Source organism: Prinia subflava, chromosome 19, assembly GCF_021018805.1.
Source record: "Prinia subflava isolate CZ2003 ecotype Zambia chromosome 19, Cam_Psub_1.2, whole genome shotgun sequence".
NCBI lineage: Eukaryota > Metazoa > Chordata > Aves > Passeriformes > Cisticolidae > Prinia > Prinia subflava.
The window spans coordinates 2055324-2080255 of NC_086265.1; the positions used below are offsets into that span (position 1 = coordinate 2055324).

The following is a 24932-nucleotide window of genomic DNA, read 5'->3' on the forward strand; positions in this document are numbered from 1 at the left end:
TACACCCTTTTTGATTGGAATGAGAACCCTCTCTGCCCAGGTTTCTGGGAAAGGCCCATGATATAATTGAAAGGTGGGAACTGCTTTTGCCCTTGTTTGTACAGTCACAGAATTCTGGCTAATGGCCATCTCATGAATTAATGCTGAAAAATACTGAGAGTCTGGTTGGTAAAGTAGAGATAAGGGAGCTGAGTAAGGGGGCTGACGCCTTCTCTCAGCCAACAACTGTAGCAATGTTTTACGATCAGGGAGCAGGTCAATTCACTTGCACGTTTAATGGATGAGATAAGGGCAGCTTGCACTAAATTAGCTTTCTGGGCAATATATGATCCAAGGGACGCAAAGCCCTTCTGGCTGCCTGCTGCTGAGGGAGCCACAGCAGAGCTGTTTGCAGATGCTGCTGTCTCCTACTCAAAACAACTGCTGGTGCTCCTGAGCACCCTGCCACGACCCAAGGGTGATGCAGGCCAGTGGGACACAGCTGGGGCACAGCTGGAACACAGCTGGCCACGCTCTGGTCAGCACCATTTCCCTACCGGGCAGTGAGGCTGCAGCTGATCTCTGTGCTGTGCCCCCTCCACGCACAGAGATGCAGCTCACAGAAGCTCCCACCTTCTGCTCCTCCAGCCCTAAACGTCAGGCTGGATTAGGCATCTCCTGGATCCTGACCTGCCTTCTCCTCCTCAGCAGACGCCTGGGCATCACTTTCAGCACTCGCCATCAGATGTTCCTTGTTCTGCAGCAGGAGGTTTCCTCTGGTACCAGGAGCGCCCCCGGCCCAAGTGTTGTGCAAACAAAGCAGAAACAATAACAACAACTAAAACCAGTCTCTGTCTTAAGGAGCTGACAGCATCTCCCTTATTCCTCCCAGCTTCTGTAAATAAATCCTTGCTAATGTCAGTGTTTTGCGGAGGACGATAAAAGGACCTGTCGTCACTCCCTGCACAGACTTTTCCTGCCATTCCCTGAGCTCTCCACTCCCTCTCCCACGCAGGGAGAAGTTTGTTAAAAATTAATTCTCATCTGATGACTGCTAATGATCTTAGAGGCTGTTGGTAAAGTGCAGCAAAGGGACCAAAGACGGCGCTCAAGAAGAACCCTGCGGGAGGAATACTGGCTTGGATGGTGCCACTGAGCGGGATCAGGCAGAGAGGATTTTAACTGATGCTCCTCCATTAGGATGTCTGGCAGTAGAGGTATGATATAAAAGTCACTGTTAGAGGTCTCTCTCTTTACACACACACTTCTATATATTTTTTGTTCTGATTTTTAAAATCGTCCCCTTTGAAATGGGGAGGGATCACATCACGCACCAGATTTCAGTATTTTGGTTGAGTTTCATCCTGGCTGTTGTTCCCCACCAAGCTCTGGGAAAGGCTCTGCACAGTCCCTTCCCTTCCCGGTGCTGCCGTGAGCTCCTGCTCTCAGGGAGGGGCAGCCACTCCAGCGTGCTGCTCCCCTTCCCGACAGGGTGAATGGGAAGCTAATCCCGGATTCTCATCTCAGCCACGCTGATCTAATTAATAGTAACTCTTTTGGCTTTATAGGGTGGAGGGTGCCTGGATTTAGATCAGCATTACCGGAATCAAAACCAGGCCAGCTGTGCTTGTTGATGTTAGAGATGAACAGCAAAGAGAAACAACATCCATGTGCAGCGACACAGAAGTGATTAAACCTTCCTGCTTCCAGCTCTGCTGCTCTCCCCTATCCCTGTAACATCTGCTTTTTAAAAAACAAAGCAAGCAAAAGAAAAATTAGGAGAGAGGCATCCAAAAAGCAGAGAGCCAGCAAGAAGCTTTACAGACCACTGCACATCATGATGAAGCTTTTGTGATCTCTGATTTGGGGGAACCACAAACATTGTGAGATTTTACTGTAAAATGCTCATGTCTGAGAGCATTAGCACAAACACCCCCTCAAACTCCAGGCAGGCTTTTTCCCCACACATCCACGCACATGTCACCATGACCCTTTGGAGTGCACATCACAATTTCTGCTCACAGATGTGTTTCCACGCCCTTCGTCCTTCACACCAACACACGGACACACCTGGTGCACCTCTGTCCTCACTTCAGCTGGGAGAGAGCTCAGTTATTCTCAGTAGCTGGTACCGTGCTGTGTTCTGGTTTGGGGATGAGAATGGCATTGATAACACACTGGTTTGGATTTTGTTAAGTTCTGTTTATCCTAAGTCAAGAACACTTTTTTTCTTTTTTGTGTATCATGCTTTGCCAGGGAGGAAGTTTACAAAAGAAACTGGGAGGGAGCAAAGCTGGCACAGATGACCAGAACTGGCCAAAGGGATATTCCACAGCATAGAACATAATTCCTGGTGGCACAACTGGGGGAGTTCCCCAGACGGAGGCTGAGCTGGGTCTGGGGAGGGGCAGCCTGACACCAGTCAGCTGGAAATGAGCAATTGCACTGTGCAGCATTTGTTTGGGGTGTTTTTCCTTTCCCTTATTATTATTAGCTATCATTATTATTCTATTTCACTTTATTTTCAATTACTGAACTCATCTCAACCTACAAGTTTTACTTTTGATTCTCTTCCCCATTCCACGGGGTGAGGGGAAGAAGAGAGTGGGGAGTTGCGTGGCGTTTAATTTCCAGCTGGGTTTAAACCACGACAGCCTCTCCTGGGACTGCACATTCCCTCCTCTCCCGGGACTGCACATTCCCTCCTCTCCTGGGACTGCACATCCCCTCCTCTCCCGGGACTGCACATTCCCTCCTCTCCTGGGACTGCACATCCCCTCCTCTCCCGGGACTGCACATTCCCTCCTCCCTCATCCCCACGCACCCGCTGCCCTCCCCATTCCCCATTCCCCTCCCTCTCGCAGGTGCGCGCTCCCGTGCGCGGGCGCGGGCGGGCGGGGCCGGGCGGCCGCGCTGTCCCCGCGTTGCCACAGCGACGGGCCCGGTGCCGCAGCCGCACCTGCGCCTGCGCCGCCGCCCCCGGTGCCGGTGCCGCCGCCGGTCAGTGCCGGCCCCGCGGGGCGCCCGCGGTCCTTCGGGCGGGGCGAGCGGCGGACCCGGCTCGGGCCGAGCAGGTGAGGGGCCGGGCGGGGCGGCGGCTGAGGCGCGGGGGGCTGCCCCGGGCCGGCTGAGGGGGCGGCATCGCGACCCCCGGGGCTGGGTGGGGAGCGGGGTAGCGGCATCGCTGCTGAGGCCTTTTTCCGCCTCACACGGATTCACCGCCCGCAGAGGGACCCTGCCGTGAGGGCGGGCGGGGCTGCGGGGCGGGCGGCTGGAGGAGCCGCGCCTCGGCTGGGGGGACATTCCCTGGCGGTGGGGCGCGATCGGCCCCCCGAGAACCGGTCAGAGCCCCCTGAGGGCCGGGCCGAGCCCCCTGAGGGCCGAGGCCGGTCAGAGCCCCCTGAGGGCCGGTCAGAGCCCCCCAAGGCCGGTCAGAGCCCCCCGAGGGCCGGGGCGGCCGTTGCGGGGCAGCGAGCGGCGCGGCGGGCGCGCGCAGGGCGGCTCCGGGCCGGGCGCTGGCGCCGGACCAAAGCGCTTCCTATGCGCTCCTCAGAGCATCCAGGGCCCTTCGCTCGTCACTGGAGCACAGGGGATGAAGGGACTCCCCTGCGTCTCGCTGTACCCCCGTTGTCTTTCGGGTTTTGCCGGGTCGGGGCCAAGGACGTGTCGGTGTTTCTGTTCGGGATGTGCCCCAGAGCAGGAGAGCGGCCGCCCATCGCCTCCCACTGCACCCTCCGGGACAGGTTTTACACCGCATCCTCCCGCATCCTTCGCAGGCGCCTTTTGCATCGCGCCTTTTCACTTTGCAAAGTGACAACAGTGTTGTTTTCATGAGCAACACAGGGCCTGCGAAGGGCTGGACGGGTGGATTGTGTATATTTTGGAGTGGGTAGGGAACAGCCTTCGTTTGAGAGGAGAAGGTTTTTCCTTTGGAGAAGAAAGCCCATCTGTGTGTGGATATGGCAGCAAAGAAGTGCAGGGTGTCCTCAGACACGGAGATGCTTCCAGACGCAGTTTCCCTACGCAGGACATGGGGTGGAACAGCAGGGAGGAGGGAGGGGCCCTTCCCGCCCTGGACGGCAGCGGGATGCACCTGAGCCCACTTTGTTAAATTGAGTAAAGCTGAGACAAGGAAGGAAATGTGAACACAGAAGCTGAGGCAGCCCTGGGGGTGGAATTGCCTGTTTTGATCTGCATTGCAGGTGCATAGGAAGCATCCAGGGTACTTGTTGGCTTTACTTAGATGGTAAGATGCTTACACTTAAAAAGCTGTATTGAGCTTTTGCAATATCAGTTATACCTTAATTTAAAAATAAAAGACAAATGGCTGTGACTGTAAATACAGTGCCTTTTCCCATATAATTTGCTCATTAGTGAATGCAATTCTGTTGTGCATTTTTATGACTGAGCCTCTGGGAGACTGACATTTATGCTCTTAAACTGCACATTGCTTTTTGGTTTAACAGCTTAAAGCAAGTGCTTTTTACATAGATAATGGCTGACTTGTAACATTGTTGGTTTTTCAAGCTTGTGGTTGTACTGAGGCTCCAGCAGTCTTTTTTAGTGAAACAACAAATATAGGAAGATCATAACAGAGGAAAGTATCAGCTGCTTAAGTGGAAAGAAAGAATATTGGCTAAACTGATGCTAACCACTTGTTTTCATCCTCTTGTTGTACTTCTGCTTAATGTACCTGTAAAGTTTCCTCCCTCATCCTCTTAGAAAAGACAAAGGTCTCATGACCAATCCAGATACTCTTAAGTGGTTTCCAGTCCAGTAGTTCTTACTGTAGAACAGCAATAATTTCATTTCTTACAGTTGTTTCCTTTACATCACATTTCAGATATAGCTGCATACTTTCAAGGCTTTAAAATTATTTTTAAATGTGTTTTGTTACAAAAACCCACTGCTCCTTAGCGTGCCCTACTTCAGGAGGCTGTAGGTGTTAAGGGCGATATTCTTGTTCATCCAGATCTGCCACATTAGTCAGTCCTTTAACTGCAGGAGGCAGAACACAAACTTCCCAGTGCTGTTATGGCAGAATGTGGATCATAATGTAAAGTAAAATATAATATTTATTCAGCATTGCAAACAGCATAATAAAGGGGGTTCTGTTGTAATTTTTAGGCATCTCATTTCTGTTCTGTGGCTTAAAAAATAGTGCTTTAAAGTAGCAAAACTATGAAGGATTGTTTTCTTATTGGGTAAAACAATTACTGTTAATCACTTTACTCAAGTTCATGTCTAACTTCATTTTGCATAGGAAAGTTTAAAGAAGGTAAAAAGTTGTAGTTTATTTTATAGAGAGAACAGACATCTTCATCTTTCTGAAAATTTATAATGCTGAAGAATTGTTTTTTGCTGACAAGTGATCATTTCTGTGCATATTTGTGTATAGGTGTCTGTTAGTAACTAAAAGTGATGGGTTCAGTTGAGCAGCACTTTGCTGAAAATTCAGTAGTCAAGGAATTTGAGGAGGGGGAAAAGTTAAGTGGGACATAGTTTTTTGTTATTGCTGGTTTGGAAAGCAGAGCCACCAAAAGGAAAATGTAAGGATGTTGGTGTTGAAGGACAGGTGCCTGACAGGGCAGTGCCCTGGCTTCCTGCGGCACACGGGGCCACGAGTGGCTGTGACAATCCACAGCACAGGCACAGCTCTGCCGCCGGGCTGCTGTGAGCCAATTGTGTAACCACAGCCAGCGCTCCCCAAGGGTCTGCAGAGCCCGAATCTCCCCGGGAGCAGCGCTCCCCAAGGGTCTGCAGAGCCCGAGACTCCCCGGGAGCAGCGCTCCCGAAGGGTCTGCAGAGCCCGAGGTTCCCCAGAGCAGCGCTCCCCGAGGGTCTGCAGAGCCCGGGCCTGTCCGGAGCAGCGCTCCAGCTGCCCGCGGCCTGGGTGCGGTTCAGGTGGGAGGGTCCCCTTTGTTCAGGCACAATCCTTATCTGCAGGGCTCTGCTTTCCTTGCACCAATCCGAAAAGCCCCTGAAAATGGCAAAGAGTTCACTGAATGTTAACCCCCTTCCACCACCTGCTGTTCCTCACCTCTGTTCTATCACCTTCCCCTGTCTGCCTGTAATATCTCATCAATGAATGTGGGCCCGATTCTTCTCTGTGCTCATTTTTAAGTGATGTAAAAAATACATTCCTCTAAACCAGGATGGCCAGCAGTGTGATAATGGGTGTTAGTCTATCTCCATGTGAGCAGTGAATGATTTTTTAATGATGTTTTGCCATTATCTACTAGCTCGTTTCTCCTGGTGATGTTAAAGACTATGGTACTATAAATAGGAACAATAAATTTATTTACTACTAGACATTAGAGGCATGACAAAATATTGCTGAAGCTGATATTTTCAGAGTGTATTGAAACTTCTGCAAGCTGTTCATTTGAGTGGTTTTAAATAATCTTTGCAAAAAGGCTTTTCTTTGGATTGCTATTTCTTCCCTGCTATTGGGGAGCATGTTTGTTCTCATTTTACTTCCAGGAGACCTTTGATTTGTATTAAAATGTTAAAATACGTTGCTGCCTGTTGATTTTAATTATTTGATTGAAAGAGATGGGGTTTTAAATCAGTGTTATTTAAAAACAGTGCTGGACTGAAAACTGTTAAATGTCATGGCTTCTCCATGAACAGAATGGTAGCTGTCTCCAGAAAGGCTGAAAATATGCCAGGGCACAGAAGGTCCCTGTAATCCGAGTCCGTGCCCGGAGGGAGGGCACAAAAGGCACGGCAGATCGCGTTTCTGTGGAGCAGAGGTGTGGGGCTCGGGAAGAGCCCATCTGTGAGGAAGAACAGTGAGAATGTCAGAACCAGCAGGTTCCCTTTGTGATGGGTCTGCTTGTTTCCTTTCCAGCCTCAGGAAAGCCTGATTTAAGCTGTGCAGCTTTATTTTCTCAGTTTGAGATACCTGGGTTATGTAAGGGAGGGTATAAAGCACCTCTGTTTGGGATCCTTTGTCTTATTACCAAAAAAATCTTCCTTAAGAAAGGACTTGGACATAGTCATCACCACTACCAGATTTCCTTCATCAGCAGCTCTCAAAACCTTTAGCAAAGTGGAGACCAATTGTTGTGTGTTTGATCATAGTTGCTGTTCTAAAATAATAAAAATCGATGCCTTATGAAACAGCATCACAGAATGCATTAGAGAAAAGCATCTCCTCAGCCTATTACACTTGTCTGGAAATAGTTGTGCAGTTCTGGAGAGTTACTTTACAATAGCTGCTCTCTGTAAATGATCTCTCCAGACAGATTTCTTTAGCTTGCTGTAAGGCTCCAGTGCCTTCTGCCATGTTCCACAAATATTCCTGGTATCCTCTGAAAATCATAATTTCTGCAGTTTATGCAGTAGGAGCTCAAGCTCAGGCGAGTGCGTGGAGCTGGCGCTGCTGCAGGAAGCAGTTCTGCCTGTACCATCCCCCTGACCTGCTTACAGATTCTATGTTTTATTTTTATTTTTTTCACCTTCCCCAGGCGTCTACAGTGCTGCACAGTGCAAACAGCCGGGGGAAAGCGGGTTTGTTTTCAGCTGCACCAGTTCCCTGACCTGGTTCACTGAATGACCAGGAAGGTGATTCTGGAGCATTTCAGGAATGCAGCACTGAGGTCTTGCTCAGTGTGTGTGAGTGGGATGGGTGAGAAAAAATCATGTCTGGGCAGTGAAATAGTCACATGTCTGTGTGGTGATGGGTTTTTGTCGAGTTTAGGAGCGGGAAAAGGCCCAGTTGTGTGAAACCAGCTTAGTTAGTAATTCTTTTGGTTTGTGTTTCCCCAGACTTCAGAAACGGCAATTTTCCATACTGCACAAATATATTTTCTTCACTTTCTGGTCCAGTTCACACATTCTTGATCATAGAGGACAACATTAAAAGAGGGCATGCAGTGTTCATAAATGAGTATGTGATCTGTGAAAAAAGCCCATGACTATTCCATAGTATAGTGTGATTTCTAAGCATGAATTTGGAGTTATACTTAAAAGATTCTTGTACCAAAACCACCCCCAGCCCACCTTACTAACTTAAGTCCTGATTCAGCTTTAACTGAAGCTGGAGAACTTTCTTAATGACTTTGGAAAAAAATAGAATGAGGCTTAGGTTTATGTGTAACATTTGATACTGTGTTAGTCTGGGAGAATTGAATATTAATTTTCTTGTCATTCTTCTGACAAAAGAAACTGGTTTACTAGAAAGACTAACACGTCTTTGTAATATTGTGACTGCCTGGTTGCGATCAGGGTGCAGTTTGCATTCTGAGGCTTTGCTGGAGTTTGTATTAAAATAACAAACTGTTTTATGCTCAGAATGAAGGGGTGAATAAAATGGAAGAGCCATTCTTCAGGAGCGTGTGCTAGAGAGCAGAAGAGAAACAACCTGTTCCTCTACATGACAATGTAGTCTTGCTTGTGAGGGCTTTTATTGTCACTTCATCATTGTTAAAGGGGCTCTTTTGAAGTTGTCAGTGTCATTTAGGAAATACCCTCTTTGTCTCCCTAAAGTGAATTAGCCTCAAATTAGGTAATTTTCAGAACTTCCTGCCAGAGTAAGATATTTATTCCTGACAGTTGTACAGCCCCAGCCTTGCCTACCCTGGTATTGGTCATAATAACTGTGTCTGCATGAAATGCCACTGCAGGACCGTTTGATTTGGTTCACTAATAGTCTCTGTCACAGTTGTGAATTTAACATCTGATTCCTTTTAGTCTCTTCCCTTGTGACAGCTCTGGGGTTGGGTGGTCTCAAGGACAGAGAAAACACCATGTGAACTATTTCTGTCAGTGCTGCTGACTCCAGGTAGACAGTCAGGCACGCAGGCAGCCAGTGAGTTCTGTGCAAAAGTACCAGCTGGTTCCTTTGGAGCATCCAGAATTAAATCATTGCTACCAGGGTGGTGTCCACTCAATTATTCTTCCTGCTGCCATACCAGCTGCTGTAGGAGTAACAAAAAATCATCTTCTTACTGAAATGCTGAAATGTGTGCTTGTAGGATATTCAGAGATTGACTGTAAAGAGTTTACACAGCCTCTGATCAAAAAATGATGGGAAAGTCAGGCAGAGAAACCACTGAGTAAAATAGCATCAAAAGCAATAGAAATGGAAAAGGAGCTGAGAAAGCAAAATCCTGTCCTTCCTCTGGGAGGACGGTGGCACAGTTCCTTCCTCCCCTCCGTTGTCTCTGGGAAAGAATTACTGATTGTGCTTGTTTTAAAACACACAAACGAAAAGAATATGAGAACAAGTTACTGGGTCATTAATGATGTGTAAGCGTTGTTATCTTGTACTAACACACAGCAGAAGGCTGGGGATAGAGGTGTTGCTGCAAGAGGTGCTCGTTACTGATAAGGGAGCCCTGGAAAAGGGAAGGGATGTCCCGAGGTGGATGTGGAGGCTGAGTGGATTGTGTGAAAAGCTTGACTTAGCAGCGCTGGATTAGTTGAACTGCCTTAGTCTGGTGCGCGGGTGAACGAGGGGTGAGCAGAAATCTGAAACTGGAACAGTTTGTCACGGAGCTGTGTTATCACTGGAGCTGCTTTAGGAGAGCTGTAGTGATGTGATAGAATCAGTCTGGGGGGGACTTAAATGTCCCAGCAGAAAGAGAGCAAAGCCCTTGAGTTGGCTGTGCAGGCTGCAGGGTCTCCTTTGTTCTGTCCTTTGAAAGGAGCTGAGCAAACACTTTGGGGATGGCATTATGTCTGAGATGGAGAGCTGATCTAAGCAAAGAACAACTAATGACTGTCAGTAATTTCAGCATTAGAGCTGTGTTTAAATAAGTTTGGTCAGTTCAGTGACAATCTTTAAAATGGAGTCTGGCTAAAACTTTGGAGGTTCTTACAAGACATATCCGCTGTCCTTACTCAGTTCTTGAAATTGTGTTTTGTACAGCAAACAAATGACATTTGGCAGCTTTTGTTACATTTGGATGGAGTGCTGGCCAGGGAGCAGTTGAGAGGAAAATGTCTGCCCATACATATTTCAAGGCTGTGAGTTGGCAGGGAGCTAAAGCAGCTTCTCAGGTGATGGTCACCCCATCCACGTAAAAGGAGGTCATTGGGTTCTGTTTAGTGGATACCAAACAGAATGAAAATGTTAAATCACTGTTGTTTGGGCTCCCTTCCATCCTTTGGACTTGTGTCTAAGGTCAGAGATTAGCATCTCCCTCCTCCTACCTTGCAGCGGGGGATAGAGATGCTCTGATTTTGTGCAAAGGCATCTGATACACAGCCAGATGCTCGTTGCCTTGAAGCATTTTGAATTCTCTCCAAATGCTTAAGATCCAAAAAGGCCTGGAGCCTGCACATCCTCTGCAAGGCAAGATGTGGCTGTTAAAATGTTAGTGACTGTTTATGGTGAGCATGTGATTTTAAGTTGCATTTTGAAAGCTCCTGTTTAATATTTTTTCCTTTTCTGTATAAGATTTTGTGTGCGTATTCCCTTTTGAAGAGAATATGTACTTGTAAGGAGACAGAACAGTTTATTTTTAAGGTGAGCTTACAGGAATGATAATTGAACTTTCCTTCTCTGCTTTACTGGAAGATGATGTCTTAGGTAGGTGCAATCATGATTAAAGTGTTGTACCTAATGTTCCCAAGGGAATTCTGTTTGATCCCCTCCATTTGTTCCTCCTTGGCTATATTCAAGAGAAATTGTGAATCCATTGTTTGAAGGAGTTGAGGCTCAATCTCTGAGCTGTATATAGAAACATTTGGTGAAGTGGTGATCCTGAGAAATGAGAAATTGGGGATGTTTGAAGGGTGGAATGCAGTGCACAATCCTCACAAAGCCTCTGTTGCTGACAGGTTGGGCACTTGGTGTTCCGGGCCAGTCCTGCTGCCAAAGAGGAGCTGTGTCACCCTCACCATCACCCCTGGACACTGCAGTGTCCCTCTGGTGTTCTGTCATCCTTCCCAAGTGCTGCGTGCCTTCCCAGGGGACTTTGCCAAGCTCTGCATTGCACAGTTCTGTGTAAGAACATAGCAAATATTTTTTTTGTTTGGAGACAAAAGGGGAAAGGGGAAAAGCCATAGTGACATAACTTTGTGCTGTGTATGCAGTCACAGCGTTCTGCCCAGCACTGGTGTCATTTATCTGCCAGCATCCAGCCAGAGCCTGGTGGATTTGGGAGCTGGTCCCACCAATTTCCGTGGTGGGAGGTGGAGATTGCTCCTCTGGGCTGTAAAGGGAACCATTTTCTGCCTTTGCTGTTTCTCTTGTGGTTTTTGACCTTCTTGTTTCAGAGATCCTGAGATGAAATCAGCTTAGTGCAATCCCAGGACCATGGGACACAGCAGATCTGTGTCTCTGTCACATAGTGAGTGACATTTTCCCTTTCCCTAGTTTGCCAGTGGATGGTTTGGGCTGTTTGCCAGGGCACAGGGGCAGAGTTCACAGTGCTGGCTGTGCTGTGTGGAAAGCAGGTGGGTGAGTGGAGCTGCATCTGCTGCCCACACGTCCTTGGGGGCTGTGGCTTCACCTCACTGGCCTTCCCTTTCCCTTGGAGGGAGGAGAGAGGACAGCAGACAACCAGGCTGCTCCGAGGGGGAAAAGCACAGAAAGGCTGCAGGGGGGTGTGGGAAGCTGCTTAATGCAGAGGGGCTGCAGCTAAAACTCAACGTGGGTTGATTTAATTGATCTCACTGATTAACTTACTGCTGCTGCAGGGAGGATGATGCTCTGGTGCTGATAGTTCTTATTTTCTTCCTAAGCCTGTAACACTCCCTTGCCTCTGATTATATTTGTTTTCTTCAGAGCAGGTAATCCTGGTGTGATCTTTCAGATGCTGAAGATCAAAGTGAAAAAGCAATTGAGGAGATTAATAGTGAGAGCCTTGTTCTGGTTTTTTGTGGGTTTTTTGAATATTTAGAAACTAGTTTTTAATGAACGTGTTTATTTGCAAGGACTGAGCTATGAACACTTAGTGCTGGTGATGAAGTATTTTCCTGTTCAGTTAAGTATTTTCCTGTTCAGGTTACAGTTACAGGTGTAAAGCCACCATTAATACCCATTGTGAGAACAGAAGCTCTGGGCTATTGTGTGGAGGCTGTTCTTTCACCTATTCCTGTCACAGCTTAGGGTTTCTTTTGGAAAATACATTCCTCGATTAAGAATCCCTTCTGAGCCTCGTGTCCTGCTCAGTCAGAGCTCCAGCTGTGGCTTTATCCTGCTCTCATGCTCAGTCAGTCAGAGTAGGATAAACACTGAAGAAATGGGATGATTCAGTAAAGCTCCCGTCTGTCTGATGTCAGCTTTGCAAGCCAGAGGATGTCACTTTGAAAATGTACCACAGCTTCAATATCCTCACTCCTCAGAATTAATGGTGCCCCACAGTAATTGCTGTGACTGTGAAGTGCCCCTTCCAACAGCCCTCCAGCACTGGGGCTGTGAGGGACCACCAGTGTGGCAGTGATGGGCTGTTGGAAAATTTGTTTAACCACCCTAGAAATCTCCTTTTAGAATGTGTTTGGGCCATAATTTTTGCTTGTTTGCTAACAGTGGTAATTGTAAAATGATCCATTCACTCAACAAAGCACAGTTGGCACCGCTGCCCACATTCTTGGGCACTGAACTTAATCCGTGATCCCTGTTACAAGGTAACCAGGCTGTTTGGCTCTGCACAGAAGTGGATTTCTTAATGTCTTTCACACCTTCATTTTATTTTTTTGCAGTCAAATATTTGTTTCTGTAGGGATAAGTCAGTAGAAGACAAGGTCAGTTCAGGTCACTGATGAAATCAGGAGGGCTCTGTGTGTGTGTGATTTCTACACCACATCCCCAGTGGATCACCAAGGTGCTGGAGTACCAAGTCTGGTGTTCTTTGGGGGAATAAAAGTGTAAAATTAAACTCAGGGCTGTGATATGTTTAGGAATAACAAAAGTGTGTCACTTGCTCTGAGCTCATGCTCTACCAATTTTAAACTGGTAGAAAATAATTCTTGCTGTGAGACTCCACACTGAGGAGTCCCAGTGGAGAGCACTGGCCATGCCAAGGCAAACCCGTGCAGGTCCATCCTGGTCACTGTGTGTGGTCCCACCATTCCAGGCGTGTTTGCAATGCCACTGCAGAGGGTTGTCCAGGCAACAGGAGTTCTGACTCTTCACTTATCCCTGTAATCTAATTAGTGTAATGGTTTCTGCACATATAACAGAATTTAGCCTTTCCTACTCTATCTATTGTTGCCTTATCGGGACCAGTCACGACTCTGGCAGCACAGGGGTGTTCAAGGCTGGCTGTCAGCATCGTTCTGGGGGCTGTGTCTGTCTTTGGTTTGAGCACTGCTGTAGCCAAGGCCTTCTTATACATGGCTGTTCTGTAAGGGAAACCCAGTGGTGTAAGAGATTTCCAGGTACTTGGAACCTGAGCAAGAAAAATCTGTTTGTTTTCTCTTTGAGCATTGTCCTTGTCTTGTTCTGTGTTGTTGGGCCCAGAGTTGAGGAAACCCAAGAGCAGCTGGAGCTTCCCTTGTGCTGGTGCCAGCACCCATGGCAGCCACATCCATGGCAGTGCCACCAGCCTGGCCGTGCTCAGACCCCTGCTTTGCCTTTTTCCTTAGAGCTGCTGCATTTTAGTGCTTTCCTCTCTGTTCTTGCCAAGGATTTTACCAATCCCTGTGTCCCCAGGGGTAAGGGGAAACCCTCAGCAGGACGGACACAGTAGGCCATTCCTCAGAACTCTGCTTTTAACTTGTAATGGGATTAATGATTTAGACTGTCTGAAGTTAATCCTTTAAATGTGTTAACTCCAAACGAGTTTCCTGCTCCAGCCTACAGTATAATTAGGCTTTTGATGAACTTGGAGTGCTTGTAATCAAAATAGTCCTATAGCAGAAAACCTTTAGTGGCATTTGATGATCACACATCAGTCAATGCATCAACAGTAGAATTTAGCCGTTCCTGCTGATCCTGCCTGCAGAGGGAGGATCCCTGGATGTGCAAGGTAACTCAGCATCACAATTCTGTGTCTGTTCCCTGGCAGGGTCAGGATGGCCACCTCAACCCTGAAGAACCAGCTGCAGAGTGCCCAGAAGAACCTGCTGTTCCTGCAGCGGGAGCACGCCAACACGCTGAAGGGGCTGCACGAGGAGCTGCGCCGGCTGCAGCAGCGCTGCACAGGTACCGCTCCCTGGAGAGGCTGCTCCACTGCAGCAGGGAAACCTCAGCACCACAGCCCTCCTGCATGGGGGACTTAGGGTCTCCAGTTTGTATCTCATGGCAAACTGGCTGATCAAAGCCAAGGTTTTTTCATTTGTTCTTTAAGAAGCTGATCGTTCAGTTGTTTTACATGTTTGCTAATTTGCAGTGAATCTCCTATTCTTGCATTGGGCAGTGGGAAGAGTTAATTCTGTATTTATTGAAAACTGTCACTGTAAATCTGCACACCAGGTGATTTATGGGCTCTGAGATGATGTTCTAACAAAAATAAACAACTTTTTTTCCTCAGATTTAACCTATGAGCTGACTGTAAAGAGTTCAGACCCATCAGGTAAGGAATGCATGGCATTTCTCTTTTAATGTTCATGTTCAATTTACTAATCTTTTTCAGTGTTCATATTTTCTTTTCTACTCTCCAGACTTAGTTATTTATGAAATAAATGTCCAAAGTTCTTTCCCAAGGTCACACAGGAAATCTGTGAAGGAGCCAGGAACAGCACCTGGAACTGCTGACTCCACTAGACATTCAGTTGTCTGCTTGCTATATGGGAACACAGGACACAAATTTTAGGGGCAGAAGAGTGAGACTATTTTTAAAACTTAGCTGAGCTGGTGCTGTAATTAACCACAAAGCTTTTATTTATATATATGTGTGTGTGTGTGTGTGTGTATAAACACTAGATCCCAGTTATTTTATATGTGTTATGTTAACAATAGGTAAAGAGCAGGAAAAAAATAACTCCCTGAGGTTAACCCGCTGGATCAGGGATGGTGTGGGACGAGTATTAGCTGAAGTTAGTGTTTTGAATTCCTCTTAGAGATGGCAAGAGGAACCCTGCTGCACTGTTTTACACAATGGCTGTTGTTAACTTGAAACACTTGTGCCTCTCCTGTTCTAGAAAGTGGCGGTTCACGAAGTGATGAACTCAAAAGTAAGTGCAAAGATCTTGAAGCTCAGCTGAAAATCAAAGAAGCTGAAAATAGTGAATTGTTGAAAGAACTTGAACAAAAGAACGCAATGATAATGGTGCTGGAAAACACTATTAAAGAAAGAGAAAAGAAGTATTTGGAAGAGTTAAAAATGAAAAGCCATAAGGTCAATATGTTGTCCAGTGAACTGGAGCAGAAGGCGAGCACGATTGCGTACCTGACCTCTCAGCTGCACGCGGCCAAGAAGAAGCTGATGAGTGCCAGCGGGACTGCGGAGGGGACCCCGTCCGGCAGCCCCGTCCTGTCCGGCTACAAACCGTCCCCTCCCAAGGACAAACTGCCCGAGACGCCGCGGCGCCGCATGAAGAAGAGCCTGTCCACGCCGCTGAACCCCGAGTTCGAAGAGGCCTACAGAATAGGGGCGGAGAGCCGCAAGCTGGTGCTGCGCGAGCCCGTGGATGCCATGCCCGACCCCACGCCCTTTCTGCTGGCCAGGGAAACGGCGGAGGTGCATCTGATCAAGGAGAGGCCGTTGGTGATTCCCCCGATCCCCTCGGAGCGCGCGCCCGGCGAGTCGCACAGCCCCGCCCGCGAGAAGCCGCACAAGGCGCACATCGGGGTCGCCCACCGCATCCACCACGCCGCGCCCGCCCCGCAGGAGGTGCAGAGCCTGGCCGTGGAGCAGGTGCACGGGAACAAAGTGGTCAGAAAGCACTCGGGGACAGACAGAACTGTCTGAGTACGCCACGGAAGCGCCGGTCTGTGCTGGTTATGCACTGTGAGCCTGTAGGGTAAATAGCACCTGCGGTGAAGTTTCTTTTGATGCCCCATGCATGCCAAACTCCTCCCGGGTACATCATTAATACATTTTGCTCTAACAAAACCTCCTAGGACTGTGTTCATATGGCAAGGTATATAACCACTCCATGCTGAGGCCAAATCAGGGGGCCCTGACCGCTTGCTTCCGAGTGCTGCTCCGTTTAGTGTAACTGCACATGGGGACAAAGGCACGGGCTGCGTTAGTGAGCGCTCCTAGGGAGAACAGCCCTCCCTCACACCGCAGCCACACGTGTGGGCTGGTAATGCTGGAGCTGGCAGGGGTTCTCCTGTCTCCACTGTGTGTGTGAGCACTCCAGAGCCATCACTGACCTCTGCCACTGCCGCTCCCGCAGCAGCACTGAACGTTGGGCACGCGTGCGTTCACTTTAATGACCTAAGGACGTCCCCAGGGTCCCAGCAAGCACTACCTGATTAATCCTAAATACTTTGGTTTGTGGCTTTAAGTAAAATGAGGGTGGGGAAAGCACCATTTTGAGGGTTATGGACCCTCATAGGAAGAGTATGAACACTGGGTTGTTTGTGGGGATTGTTTTGGGTTTTTTTAATCAAATGGCTTCACGACACATTTTATGCTAGTCAGTACACTGCACTTGTAGCACCTTCCATACTGGCTCAGAGCTCCTTTCCAGGGAGGAAATGTAACTGGCTATCCAATATGGAAATGTTCTTTATGCTCTAACCTGCACTTTTTTTTTGTAAAGGGATTATTTTTGTTTCCTAAAAATCATTGTCTTGTTCTGGGCATCTTCAGACAGTGCTGGCTGGTGCCAGCCTAGAAACCTGACTTGCCCCTCTAAAATGTGAGTATTTAGTTTTAAGTGATGTAACGGATTCGTACAGGAGAACCTGGCATCCTTGACTTCTGTCCTTGTGGATTGGGATGGACTTGCCTTGCACTTGACCAGATTCCCCTACTCCTTTCTAGTAAGTAGCAGGTAGACCCAACAGCTGTTAGAGTACTTGATTTTTTTTTTTTTATTATTATTTTTTTCTAGGAAAGAAAGGCATACTAGGAGCTGGGAGGGTATGTAGTTTTGGGATAGGAGCACGAGTTTGTCCATTTTTCTTACATTCTGTTCACCTCTGCTTCACTCTTGTCTGCAGCCTCTGAGTAGGACCAGCAAGAAACACTGGCTCCCAAATGCTGCTAAGCTTTATGATGTGCCTTGAAAAATTTGGAACATGTATTCTCTGTGACAGCTGATGAAGGATCCCTGCCTGCCCTGTCCCCTCGTAAGCTTTTCCTGCAGCTGTGTTGGTGTGTGTCTCCCTGCGGAGCCCTGGAGCACTGGCAGCGTTCCTGGCAGCGTTCCTGGCAGGATGCAGAGCTGCTCTCCCGCTCGATTCCCGCAGCATGACCCTCCCAGCAGGGCCCATCCCTGGCGAGGCTCTGCCCTCTGCAGCCTCTGCCACTGCTGCCCAAAGCCCCAGACCCGCCTCAGCCTCGCGCCTTGCTGGCTCTGTGGTAGGAATTTGTTTCACAAGTGGTGGGGAGGGATAGGGAAGAGCTGTGTTCCCACACAGGGGTTGGTTAAAGCAGGGTTGTTACTCTGAGGTTTACTGTTTTTACGTGTATTGCATTAACCAGCAGCTGGTTTGGTTACTTTGGTTGTTGGCACCATATTTTTATGGTCCTGTGTTGTATGAGTGACCTCCCTGCCACTTGTTGGGGGCTGGTGGGAGGCACTGCTTCCAGGCAGTGCAGAAGTGATGCTTTGGGCAATTAAAGACATTTCTTACAACCATCCAGGCAAACCTTATTCTTTGTGTGTGCACGACCAACTTAACTCTCTCTCTGCAGCCACAGACCAGCTTGGAGCCACTCCAAAAGGAAACACAACTTACCAAAACCACTCTGTTCTTCAGCCATGTTTACTGGGAGTATAATACAACCAAGCTAATCCTACCTAAACTCAGGTGTGCTAAAGTGAACATATGGAGCCGAATCTCTGCCTGGGCTGAGGGTTTTTTCCCTGTGCCTCTGAAGGGTTCATTCCTGGGGGGGAACACGGTGCCTGTGGTGTCACTCGGCGTTCAGGGTGAGGCACACGCCTTGGAGCACCCAGTGGGAAATGTGCTTGGTGGTGTAGAGATCAGCCTCAAAGACCAGGCCCAGGCCCATGGCGTTGCGGCGCAGGGACGTCGTGTACACGGGGGTCCGCAGCGTGTTCTGGAAGGCACAGAGGCAGTGCAGACACTGAGCAGTGCCTGAGCTGCTGCACACAACTGGGGCCTCCAGGAGACAGGACTGCCTTCAGAAATTCACTCCTTTTGTTAGAGGTCTTAAATAGCCAATACCCAGAAAATGTGGATGTTCTTTATGTCATTTACTGGGGATGGGAAATAATTGAAAGAGTAGGGGGAGTGTAAGAGTGTCACAAGATCCCTGTCCCAGAGTGCCTGAAGGGAAAAAAGGCAACAACTGCATCAAACTGTAGGGATGGGCAGTGTAAGGAGAAGTGTTAAACCAGATGGGATTGGCAATGATGAAATGCAGCTTCTGGGGACGAGGGCAGAGTGTGACAGCGGAAGGAAGGGAATTCAGGAGCCCTACCTGGAGTCTGAGCCTGTGTGCTTGTATGGGGATGATCTTGAGGATGGGCAGCTCCACCACCGGCACACGGGGCTTGCTCTGGATGAGGCAGCCCTCCTCCATGTCCCAGTCAGCTCCTTCCAGGAACAGGCCAGAAACATAGCAGCCTGCAAGGACAGAAAATGCAGCATTTGGGTAAACTGAGCTCCTAGAAAAGAGCTAGGAGATCTTTTAAGATAATAATTCCTGCAGTCCCTGTTCTGGGCACTGCAGTCATCACAAACACACCACATTTCAAACTGCAGCTGCACAGGGTGCAGTTTTCTGAGAGCTTGGTTTTTATCATCCAGCTGTATTAGGAAATCAAATTAAATTGTCTCAGTTGCACTGCACGTGATAAACAGCAGCAGGAATAAATGCAATTTGCTGCCCTCCACTTGCCCAAGTCACAGAGAGCTTTGTAATTCCCCTGGGCCTGACATTTGGGTCACTGAGAGCAGGTGAAGGGTCGGGACAGTTGTTCTGATACAGATACCAAATATGGCATTTAGATTTAAGAAAAAAAATGGGACTTTTTTCTTCCTCTGTTCCTGTCAGAGCTGGTACTCAAAGCCTTGCTTAGCTGTTCCCTGTACCCAGCTCTTCTCTTTAGATATTACAGCAGTGCTAGTCATAGAGAGCTCATAAAGAGATATTTACACAATAAATGATACATATTTGCAGGTACTTTTGGCTTAAGTACCTTTCAGTATAGTATTTGTGGTGTAAATACATCTTTACAAGCCTGCTGGGATTGGTAATGCTCTAGGCATACAGAAATCAGTGTGTCTTTATATACATACATACATACATACATACGTGTGTGTGTGTATATATGCATATACACATGTATAAATATATATATATGTGCATACAGGAGCATATATGTATGCTTCATGCACACAGCAGCTCTGCAGGGACCAGAACCCAGCTGGAAATCATGAGGACAGTGAAATGCAAACCCAGGGCAAATGCCTGCAAAGGTTTAACCAAATTTAGTGTGCCAAGCAATTTCTTTCTCTCACCAATTAACTACTTCATTATTTTTTCCAAACAACTGTGAAAACACCTACCCTGAGCAGCGCTTTCAGTGACATCTTCTGCTTTCCTGTACTTGGTCACCTCTGTGTAGAGGGTGGAGTGATCCAGGGGCCACCTGTTTTTCCTGCAGGTGGCTTGAACAAGCGCGGTCAGGTAGGACTCAGGGATGTGCAGGCCCGACAGCCACATCACCTCAGGCTCCCCCTGGCTGACCTGCAGGCACAGACAGCCATGGGCAGCACCTGTACTCACCCCACACTGCCCTTAGAGAGGAGCTGGGTGAGTCTGCCCTGCATCCACAGTTATGCAGTGATGGCACGAGTTCAACAAGAGCTCACCTGAGGTGTTCCCTGCCTTCTGCAAAGCACCTCGTGCAGGTTAACAGAACAAAAGCCTTTCTGGAGGCACTTGCTTACCCATTGGGTGTACTGCTCATATCGATCTCTAAAGAAAATGATCCAGTTCCCAAGGGTTTTGAGGGTGTCGGGGGCCAGGCGCCGCCAGATCCCAGGAATCTGCCCATTGAAGAGAGCCTGAGCCACATCATCCAGCTCACTGCTCATCCCGACCTCCCCGGCCAAGGCCTGCAACAGAGGGAGAGTTCTGAGGGCAGGCACAGCCCAGCTGCTCCCCGCAGTTGCTGGGATTTTACTGGGATTTTACTGGGATTTCACTCACACGTTGCAGCTCAGCCAACGACTTTCCCATTCGGACAATGAGCTTATTAAAACGTTCCAGTTCCTGCAACAGCACCACAGTCGTAGGGGAGATTTCTAATCCATAACCTTTACGGATGTGGTCAAGATCGAACACTTGGGGTAATTTGTTTTCTATATCCTTGGCAACATTTGCAATATATTCATCTCGACTGATTCCTGCACCAGTTTCACCTGAAAGAAAAAAAATGTTAGTGAGACTAAATCTGTACTGAATCAGAGATGGTTGAGACTGAGTCAGCTTTGGCATCAGTCTCCCTCCCTCTCCTGCTGGGACATGTCCCCATGGTGTCCCCAGCTGTGCCTCGGGGCAGGTGTTGAGCTGCTCCCAGCCCGGCAGGGCTGAGCCCTGCATGGTTTTGCTCCTGCTGTCCCCCTCCCTCTGCTCCCTGCACACTCAGGGGGCTCAGCCCTCACCCCTGGACGTTTCCTGTTCACAAACCCGGCTGGGACAGGGCACGCACCCGTCTGGGGCTGCAGCTCGAGCAGGTGACCCCACATGTCCCTCATGGCATGTGTGTAATACCCGATCTCGGCGTTGGCGTGGAGGCCCAGCACCTCGGGGCTGTTGGAGAGGGGCAGAGCTTCTATGGCCTCTGGAACACAACCACACAGCTCTGGTAAGCCACAACACCACAGCAATTTTGCTATTGCTCTGCTTGAATAAAAAAATCAAATGCTAAAGCTGGTGTTGGAGCAACGCACAGATCAAATAAACACTTCTAAACACATACAGACTCCCCCACAGAAATATTATGTATGACTTAAAATTAACATGCTGCTTTACTGAGGTTTTGTGGTTTGGGTTATTTTTTGGTTTTCTTAAACACCTGAGGAGCTCAGTGACAAGCTCACATCCCAAAGGACTGCTCGTGTAAAGCAGTGGATTTTAATATTGTAATGCACACACCAGCAGGACGTATGGAGACAAGGTACACTGCAAGCAGTCTGGTTTGTTTAAATGTAGCAGGAGAAGCATTTCTTACCAACAAAGTCCTCTTTTCTCTTCCCTTCTGGAATCTTATAATCAATTGTGTCACTCTTATAAAAATGGAACACTTGGAATGTGTCAAACAGGAAATCCCCCAGGTACTCGTCCATGTACACGGTCAGGATGCGCCGGTCGAAGCTGTCGATGGCACGCCCACCATACATGACCTGGAAATGAAAAATACAGTTTAAAAAAATCACTGAAAGGCCAGAAATGCTTTTTGCTTTTGCAGTGGCTGTGGTGTAACACTGGCTCCCTTGTGGATCCCAGCACAGGGTCCCAAGGGCTCTCTCAGAATTAATTAAGCACCGTCACTCCCTGCTGTGCTCACAGTGGCCCTGATTGCCTGAGACTGAGATTAAGGCCCTTGCTCAGGGCTACACTGGAGTTTCAAACCTGCCCAGGAAAGATTCCAGCTTTACTCGATGCAGCCCATGCAGAAAGGAAACTTCATTTATCTGAATTGTTGTGGATTGTAGCACTCACCTCTCCAATAAGATACTTGAGACTGCTCCAAGGGATTTGATCATCCTTTTGTTCAAAAGCTTTAGTCAAGTATGTGTTAAGGATTTCCATGCACACCTAATGAACATGTGAGATAAGATTCATAAATCAGATATACATATTCATAGCTTTAAGTTCTTGTTTGAAAACTAACAATTTCTTCTTTCTGAAATAATTAAAAAGTAAAGCATAAATCCTCTTAAGAAAAGAAACCCATTGGGAGAGGTAATAAAAACATGAAGGTTTGGGAATCTAATTTTTAGCATGCCAAATTGACATTATAGAAGATCAGGAGTCTACATGACTCCACAGAAGCAGAAAAAAATACTAAGCAAAATCTAATTGTGAGAAAGATTAAAGCTGGATAAATTCTGTGTTTTCAAAAGTAAACTGAGCTACTCAAGAACACAGGAGCCATTGCAATTGTTTTCTTACCTGGAAATCAGATTCATTAAAATCGTAGGGTACATTCCAGCCAACCTTCCCAAACTTCCTTCTCTCCTGAACCACAGCATGGAAAAATGCCAGGACGTAGACCAAGGATTTAAAGGCAGGATGTGGGCACTGCTCTAAGGCTTCCTGGGGAATTTTGAAGTAGGTGGCTCTCATATTCAGTTTGAGACCATTAGGTGGTTCTGTAACAACCTATCAAAATAATTAGGGAAGCCATCAATTACTGCATAACTTGAGGAAAAAAGGTTGTAAGTATATCACCCTAAATAGGCTGTACAATGCAAACTTGACATTTTAAGTTGTTTTCCAAATGCCTATCAAATAATGGATTTTTTCTTAAGTAAAGACATGAAACCGACCTTTTAAGTTTATCAAGGTAAACACACCTATGCAAAGAGAACTCAATATTATTTTGGAATTAATTATGTTATTGGCAAGACATTAATATTTCTCATACTTGAAGATCTAATTTACTGAAATACTTTACACATTTTAATGTGCCCTGTATCCCCACACTAAGATGCTTTAACAATGTGGCTTTACTGCTGATCAAACTGCCAGAGCTGCTTCCTGGCAGCTTTTTCAAAGGGCTCTAAAACCTCCGTTCTCAGTGCTCCTGGCAAGAGCCACAAGTGCAGATCTGCAGCCCTAAAGATCCACAGCAGCTCCTTTACCACTGCAGGAGGGGTGGGAACAGCCCAGAGCTGCCACTGAGCCGCTGCTTCCCAGTCTGTGAAATGAAATAATGATGTTTACAGGGCAGGGCACCACTACAGCACTAAAGCAGCCACAGAAAAGAACATCAGGGCAGAATCATGGCCTGTGCCTTCAGAGTAATCAGCTCAGCTTTTAGTGATAAAGCTGCAGCCTGAAGCAGCAGCTGGAAACCATTATCCATCTGCTCCTCTGGGCTGCCAGGCTGACACAGGCCCTGGTTCTGCACTGCAGCATCAGGGCTGGCAGGGCTATTTCTGTCTCCAGGTTCTCCTCACTGGTGGCAGCATTGAAATCTAAAGACCATTTGTCACATTTCCAGGTTTACTCACAAACCTCTGCCTTGAAATAATTGCTGAACAGTTTTCACCCAAAGGAAATATCCCAGTGAAATAAACAGGATGATGAAAAAAGGATTTGGCTTAAATAAAGACAAAATCAAGTTCATAACCCTGCTCCTCCCAGAGCCAGCCTGTTCTGCTGAGTGCCAGTGCCAGGACCTGCCCTCCTGGCTGGGTTTGCCCACCTTTAGGGCCTTCTGCAGGATTCCAACGGGGAAGCCTTCAGTTGGTTCAGTCGTCAGCCAGAGGCGAAAGTCCTCGTGAGGCTCCGTAATCTTCTCCAGGGCCTTTTCCAGATGGATGAGCCACTTCACCAAAAGGTGACAGTTCTGCAGCATGAGCCAATGTCCATGAACTTCTGCTTCCTTCAGCATCTGCAAAGCGATCTGAGGAAGGGGGAGAAGCATCTGTAACTCTGCTTTACCCTGAGAACAAACTGCCTCTGATGGGCTCGTGCTTTCCTAGCTTTCCTGCTAGGAAAGTGGTGGTCTAAGTGAGTCTGACAGGAGTTCTCCCACTGACTGAAACCATGGCAAATCCAACCAGCTGTTAGGCTCTGGATATCCTGCCTTAGTGTCCATAACGAAAAGGAAAGTCACAGGAAAGGCAGAAGAAGCAGCAGGAGAATTTCCAACCACTTCATTTCCATACACAGCAACATCTTATCTCTACTTTTAACAGCTGAAAATCTGGTTCTGAATCTACCCTCACCCAAACCAGAACAGCAGCCAGTCAGCCAAATGGCCCTTTCATGTTCAGTAAAATGTTATTCCCAAACTGACAAATCTATGTCAGAACCATGAGGCAGCTCCTTTTAAAATGGAGCAGACCTATGGGAAGGAAATTTGATCAGTCCCAGAGCATTAGGAGCTTGCAATTCCCACTCACAGCACACAGCACATCCCCAGCCTCCCATCCAAGTTACCTCTTCTTGGCCTTGTCCCATGGCCAGGAATTTGAGTCTATCTGCTCTGAAATCTGTCCTCTCCGCCAGCTTCATGAGGTCACTGACAGGATCAGAGCCAGGGCTCAGGATAAAAACCACGGGGGATAAGGGGGTGCTCTGCTCCAGGATGGCATCGAAGCTGATCACGGGGGGCTGCACATACCTGGCACAGGGAGAAGCTCAATAATTTGGCTGCTTTGCACAGAGCAGCTGCCACCTGTGAACAGGGGCAGAGCTCACCACGGACTGCACATGGAAATCATTCAGACACAAGCCCTGCTCTGCTCTTGAGGCAGTTACAGAAGCACTGACAGAGCTGAGCAGCTCAGCTCTGTGTGAGGGGTGGCTGGGAGCAGGAGGGGGCTCACGTCTCGCCCAGGGTCGCGGTCACGTAGTCGGTGACTGCCCGGTACATCCGATCCATGCGGAAACAGCGCAGCAGCAGCAGCTTCTGGAACTCTGTGACATTCCCTTCGTAGGGCGTGGGCAAAGGGATCTGCTCCAGAGCATCCGTGTCGTACCACTGGCAAGGAAAGACAGCACACAGTGCAAATTAACCCAGAGGCTCTGGCAGGGAAATTAGGAGGGAACAGAAAATCAATTTGATGGATGAGGGGCCAAGAGACACAACAAGAACAAAGTCAATCAGCTGCAAGTCAATATTAAAAGTTCAGGTGAATGTAAAAAGTCCAACTTTTTCAGTGTAAAGTATTCAAGCCCAGAAACACACTTGTATTTTCACTTTATGTCAACTAATTCTGTTAA

At 47.8% G+C, this 24932-nt stretch overlaps 2 protein-coding genes across 4 annotated transcripts in view; one reads left to right on the forward strand and one right to left on the reverse strand.

Annotated features, from left to right (window-relative positions):
• Positions 1–1178: 1178 nt before the first annotated feature.
• CCDC92 (coiled-coil domain containing 92) lies at positions 1179–17638 on the forward strand. 3 transcript variants are annotated; one of them, XM_063415511.1, is made up of 5 exons: positions 2891–3053; positions 10771–10936; positions 13944–14080; positions 14409–14450; positions 15019–17638. In XM_063415511.1, exons 3-5 carry the CDS (start codon positions 13951–13953, stop codon positions 15786–15788), a joined length of 942 nt encoding a protein of 313 aa, XP_063271581.1. In that variant the 5' UTR covers positions 2891–3053; positions 10771–10936; positions 13944–13950; the 3' UTR covers positions 15789–17638. The 3 variants fall into 3 exon arrangements, with proteins under 3 accessions (XP_063271582.1, XP_063271581.1, XP_063271580.1); XM_063415512.1 differs by lacking the exons at positions 2891–3053; positions 10771–10936 and adding an exon at positions 1179–1196; XM_063415510.1 differs by lacking the exon at positions 10771–10936 and having other exon boundaries at positions 2892–3053.
• The window catches only part of DNAH10 (dynein axonemal heavy chain 10), a 50225-nt gene continuing 41742 nt past the window's right edge, over positions 16450–24932 (reverse strand). Inside the window, exons 66-77 of the mRNA XM_063415509.1 lie at positions 24536–24690; positions 24147–24330; positions 23407–23607; positions 22149–22358; positions 21696–21791; positions 21205–21376; positions 20683–20814; positions 20181–20392; positions 19919–20086; positions 19535–19715; positions 18444–18589; positions 16450–18059 (exon numbers count right to left, since the gene is read on the reverse strand). Coding sequence (XP_063271579.1) covers positions 17913–18059; positions 18444–18589; positions 19535–19715; positions 19919–20086; positions 20181–20392; positions 20683–20814; positions 21205–21376; positions 21696–21791; positions 22149–22358; positions 23407–23607; positions 24147–24330; positions 24536–24690 — 2004 coding nt within the window. The 3' untranslated portion in view covers positions 16450–17912. The remainder of the gene's footprint in view (positions 18060–18443; positions 18590–19534; positions 19716–19918; positions 20087–20180; positions 20393–20682; positions 20815–21204; positions 21377–21695; positions 21792–22148; positions 22359–23406; positions 23608–24146; positions 24331–24535; positions 24691–24932) is intronic.